The sequence below is a fragment of the Limulus polyphemus genome, unplaced genomic scaffold (genome assembly GCF_000517525.1).
Source record: "Limulus polyphemus unplaced genomic scaffold, Limulus_polyphemus-2.1.2 Scaffold95, whole genome shotgun sequence".
NCBI lineage: Eukaryota > Metazoa > Arthropoda > Merostomata > Xiphosura > Limulidae > Limulus > Limulus polyphemus.
This window is the reverse complement of record NW_013665705.1, coordinates 40,426-46,431: the sequence shown is the minus strand read 5'-3', so window position 1 is coordinate 46,431 and position 6,006 is coordinate 40,426. Positions and strand designations below refer to the sequence as shown.

At 33.9% G+C, this 6,006-nt stretch overlaps 1 protein-coding gene across 3 annotated transcripts in view; it reads left to right on the top strand.

Annotated features, from left to right (window-relative positions):
- Positions 1–4,882, top strand: part of LOC106469272 (TBC1 domain family member 30-like) — a 178,569-nt gene extending 173,687 nt beyond the window's left edge. For all 3 annotated transcript variants that reach the window (XM_013929761.2, XM_022398425.1, XM_022398437.1), the window contains 2 exons: positions 1,157–1,366; positions 2,215–4,882. In XM_013929761.2, the coding sequence (XP_013785215.2) occupies positions 1,157–1,366; positions 2,215–3,734 (1,730 nt within the window). In that variant the 3' untranslated portion in view covers positions 3,735–4,882. The remainder of the gene's footprint in view (positions 1–1,156; positions 1,367–2,214) is intronic.
- Positions 4,883–6,006: the final 1,124 nt, after the last annotated feature.

The window sequence follows — 6,006 nt, the reverse complement described above, 5'->3', positions numbered from 1 at the left end:
ACAATTGCGACTATTTCATTTAATAAATGTTTTGTTTTGATATAAGTTGTTCGGGTTTTTTCATCTAAAAAAGCGACATTAATTTCTTGACGACCTAATAGTAAGATTAACTACAAGTTGATGGATTTTTGGTTTAACGTGTGTGCGTGTGATTTATATATTATCAGGGATCTTTCAGCTAACAAAGTAATGAACCCATGAGAACTTTGATGTGTAATTGTGTCTATTACTCATATGTTATCAGGGGGTCTTTCAGCTAACAAAGTCATGAACTCACAATAACTTTAAGGTGTAAGTGTGACTCATATGTTATCTCGGGGGTCTTTTAGCTAACAAAGTCATGAACTCACAATAACTTTAATGTGTATGTGTAACTCATATGTTATCTCAGGGGACTTTTAGATAACAAAGTCATGAACCCACAACAACTTTAATTAAAGCATAAATGGTTCAGAAAAATGTTTTTAAAACATGTGGAGTCCATTAGTAATTTTAAAATAAAATTATCCAGACGAAACTGAGAAAATAACTAATTTATTTTAACGATATATTGTATTATATATAATATAGGCAGTAAAATCAATGAATACTAGGGGTATGTGCCCCAACTTTTGATCCGGTAATGCAGTGCCCCCTTAAATGGGAAGTAGAGACTTGTGTATAATTATCAGGGAAAGTCGATGTTTCAACGTAGCAGAAAAGAAGCCCCCCTCCGAATTCAAATTTGTTCTGCTGCCTGTGTTATGTAATATATATTTAAGCTAGACTTACTTGAAACGTTTTAGAAAAAAATGCAGAATGTGTATTTTTCTTTTCCTGTTTGCACTATAAGACCACAGTTATTTCACTTTCAGAAGTTTAAAAGTTAAACATCGTTAAATAATTCTGAATGTTTTTTTTTTTTTTTGCTTTTTGTTGTTGCTCTTTTCTGAAACAAAACAACTGAATCTGTAACCCTAATAGCATAATTTCCTTGTTATATATATTTTTAAGTTTGATATCCAAAAACAAGTTCTTCGGAATGCTGTTCTTTTTTACGTTGTAAATATATCACTTATGTGTGTCTCCGCTATTTCCTTTCATTTTATTACAGTTTGAGATTGTTTGTGTTTTGGAGTATAATTCAATAAACGTTCTCTTTTTTTCAATGTGCAAGGTGACAACAGTCGAACCCCGTCGCCATCGGCATCTACAACTTTTACTCTAATTGGACCAGGAGTCTTCAGTACAGCAAGTGGAAATCTTCTTCCGTCACCTTCCTCATCCAACGTTAACCCAGAAAGAATGACCTTAGATATCTCAGCCTTGAAGAAACAGTACGCCAAACTTCGAGAAAGGCAGAAACAAGCACATATTATCTTAACAGGTAAGTTTTGAAAAATTCATTAATTGTTTAAATTCGAAAAAGGCAGAAACAAGCACATATTATCTTAACAGGCAAGTTTTGAAAAATTCATTAATTGTTTAAATTCGAGAAAGGCAGAAACAAGCACATATTATCTTAACAGGCAAGTTTTGAAAAATTCATTAATTGTTTAAATTCGAGAAAGGCAGAAACAAGCACATATTATCTTAACAGGCAAGTTTTGAAAAATTCATTAACTGTTTAAATTCGAGAAAGGCAGAAATAATCTGAGATACAACGAACACAGAGCTCCGTATTGAGCGACACGCGTCGTCGGCAATGGATAGTACGAATATAGTGGGGTTGAAATACTATTATTATACACTTTTCCAATTCTTAACAATCCTCAAGGGACGATCTTAGGAATGTATTGTGAAAATATAATAGGCCTAACATGATGTCTTATGACAAATATAATTAATTGCTTCTATGTAATTTAATATGATCGTTAACCTGATCCATTTGGCAATATGGTGTACTTATATTTGTACTATAAAGTTTTTTATATTTTTATTTGGGAACTAATAAAATTCTGTGCCAATAAACAAACAGAATTTTTAAAGTAATTTTTAGTAATTAATGAATTAATATAAATTTCGTTTAAGTACTTTTCTAGAACAACTGGTTAAACAATGTAATATATACAGTTTCTTACGTTGTTTGTTTAAATATTTTCCAAGGAAATCTAGCGAGGCTTTTGTTCTCTTTATTTATTTATTTTTTTCATTCGCAACTAGCTTCTTCAGTATTTGAAAACATGCCTAGTAGCCGTGAGACTTTAAACATAATAAGGCGAATTCATTTTGCAGGTACTTTTTACCAGCACAACAAAGCCAAACAACGTCAACCAATAGCTGTCAATCATCTTCTGTTAGGAAAGAAACCTTTGATAAGAAAGCAGAAACAAACAACCAAAACAACCTTCAGTCTCAAAGACAATTTACCCAAACAAAATAACGTTCAACGAAATCGTCATCGTCATCTTGAATCTTCTGGAAGCTCTAAATTCAGCAAACGTGTAGACGTAGTTTCGGAGGACTCCGGTCAAACTCTAACGTGGGAACAAGCCAAGAAAGAGAAGAGAAAGCATCTGGTTACCATGGCAACAGCAAGGCGACAGCTTCTTCACAATATTCCACACACTGTTGAAGGAAAGACAACAGGAGTAAGGCGAGGAGAAGTGGATTTTGTAGATAGTGTTGCAGAAAGAGACCGCTTAGAGAACGGGGACAGTGAAAGCAGTAGCTCCACGGAGTTATGTGATGATGAGGCACCTGGCGACATAAGTGATTACTCATCACCCGAAATGGGACGAAAAGCGTCAAATTCAAACGTTTCGAACTCACCAGAAGCAACGCCTAGTGTCGAGACTCAGCAGTTGTCATCGATGACTCGACATTTTAGCCACTTACCAGCGAAGAGTGAAGAAAAAAACACTGTTGTGGCTACCACCCATCTTCTGATGACCCCAGCAATGGAAGAGTCCGGAGAAACTTCAGTAACTTCTAAACAAAGCTCATTTGATTCTAACAATAAAACACTAAGTGAAAAATGCGGCATAGAATGTGACTCGGACATCTTCAACCAAAGAAAAATGAACCAACAGTACAACGAAACTAATGGAAGAGATACCGATCATTTTCGAGTTGAGGGGTTTGTGTCAAGTCTTCCGGCGAAAACAGAAAATGCCCAGTCTGCCCCTCGGCTACATGCACACGAAACCAAACCAAAATATAAGCCTATACAGAAAGAAACACTACTGAAACTAGCATCTACCCACACAGAAAAGTCTAGAGTTTCCAATGAAGTTTACCCTACCTTATCTCCAGTGACACCTTTAACGCAAACTTTCAGTACGATCTTACAAAAAAAAGACCCTATACTAGGTCCTCATGGAACGAAGCACAAACGTTCAGTGAGTGAAGAACACGTGAACGTGTCTCATTTTGTGCCAAATTTGTCTGGTGCCAAAGAAGACGTGAGAAAATATCGGTCTATATCACAAAGCAGCGAAAGGAAATTTAGTCCAACGAGACAAGAAGTGGAAAAACTAGCGGTGATAGAAAGTAAATCATCTTCTTTGCCAAAAGAAGTTACCATCGAACAATGGGCAAGTTCTTCATATTCATCTCCTAAACAGAGCCCTACAAAGTCAAGTCAGTTCAACCCTTTTCCAACTGTCCGCAGCCGTCTTGCGAGAAGACCTAACAAAGAATTTAGCGGCAAACTAGGAAAGTTGAATACAGAAGATAAAGTTAAAAGTGAACATAAAGATTTTTCAAATGTTGTCCGTCCTTCGAGGTCTTTTTCTTCTTCGGAAAAGCATTGATGGTGGTAACTTATACCACTTTCCCGCCATATTCATTTAGAATCTTCATAGCCATATTATATTAAAGTATTCATCGTCTCAGCGCTTATTGCATTACATCAAAAGTGAAGATTCACCACGATACATGCACTGAGATTTTCTGAGGCATGAGTTTGTCATTAACTTTGTCTGATTTACTTTGAGCGATAACTATTATTCACTACGTGTAATTACATACATTATTTCAAGCTATATCTTAAAAGTTATAAAAGAAAAAAGGCTCATTGAAAATAGTAAGCTATAGACGTTTCGAAAACAGTGTGTTGTTATTTTTAGTAAGAGTACTATTAAAGCATGTGACTGATGTATATGTTCAACTTTCTGAGACGTTCGTTTGTTTATATACTGTTAACTTGTATATTATAGATATCCAGCATGTTTACGTAGCTAACATATAATCAAAAGGTTTTACTAGTGCAAACGGAATTCCACATTAATCGTGTTAAACTTTTTGTTTTCAAATATAGTTGTTAAATTATATATAAAAGAGCCTTTAGGCTTAGCATTTATCGCGTTAACCAAATGACCTGAAGATGCTCATAAGATTTAACAAATGGCACGAAACCGAAACGTTGGTTTATTAAAATAAATCAAAAGTTTTGCCCCTCCATTAACCATATATATTTAATTTCAAGATAACGAATTTTTAAACTTAAGTACTTTTTTTTAATGTACTTCATGGTCAATCGGGTTACAGGAAGAACTATCAACTAATTACATAGTGCCCTCTTCATGTTTAGCAGCTCTGGTTGTAGGTTGACACTTTCTTAACTATATTTTACGCTACACATTTAATACAGATTATCCTTTAGAAACCGGTTGTGTAGTAATATTATGAAAAATGATTCAGGATGGGGGCGTATTTGGTTGTTACTTCTTCGTCATGCGTTATAGAGTTATTTCTTTACCAAAATATTTAGTTCCAGACCTACACGTTCTGTCAAGCATCATCTTGCACATCCAGTTCGGTTAAACCCAAGATAATAATAATAATAATACTCGCTTCTTTTTGGTGATATAAAACGTCGAGTGTTAATACTAAAACAGATGTTTTGTTACAGAGAAATCGCTCCTATCGTAATATGGTAAGAGCTCTTATTAACATTAAACTAAAAACAGGTAATATTTAAAGAAACTCACGCACACTTGTACAAATTGGGGTAGAATAACGCTCTTTGTCGCATTTTGAAATTACGCTTCTGTGTAGGACTAAAACCAAAGTTTCTGAATGCATCGATGAGTCAGGTAGCCAATATAGTTTCATAATATTTCAATGTATAATGGTACAAATAAGGAAGCTTATCACTTCTTGCCATTCTTATCGTTATCGAGTAATACATGGAATACAACTGTCCTCATTAGGTTAATGTTACAGTCACCTGTTTCTACAAAATATCCGAGAAAATCATTCAATCTGTATAAATGGAAGAATATATACTAGTCATCATTTTCGCGAGATTCTGTCTATCAAAAGTTGTTCTTTAAAAACAACTTTTGACATTCAAAACTACGTTAAGGTCAAACGGTCGATGGCAACGTACATTTAGGAGATGATAATAAAAAGAGACAAACGGCTATGGTATATAATTTCCCATTTATAAAGACTGCGTGAATATTTTAAGTTAACACAAACTACAACTGAGACTGTCTTCTTCAATTTCAATTCAATTTGAAAAATCTAAAAAAAAATAAATAGAATTATCATTGTACACAGTGTTAGATTATATCTTCAAGATAGTAGTAATATAATATTTCAAAGCTCCTTATTTTACATACAAAACACGTTGATCATCGAAAATTGTGCAAACTAGAAAAATAAACTGTGTTAGAATTGTACAGAAATGACTATCGTGCTCAAACTTAAAGAGAAAGCATGTGTCATCTATTATCCAACAAGTTCTGGTTGTCCAACTTGTTAATAAGCAAGTTTAATACGAGCAATGATGCTGCTTTAAACTGATAATACTGATTTACCCAAGTTTATAGTAACGAGCATGACTTATGTACATATGAAGAAATGGTTAAAAACAACGTGACCAATACTTCTAAAATTCTAGTTTGAAGCATGCTTTCTAAATTCAGCTATTAAATTATATTACGCTTTACTTAAAGTTAATGGTAACGGGCCTATTACCCCTGTGTTGTTGTACAACTAAAAATAAAGTGTTCATTAAAATTTATTAAATGTTATTATACGTATCACTTCCTTCTGTTCAAGCCTATTTACTACATT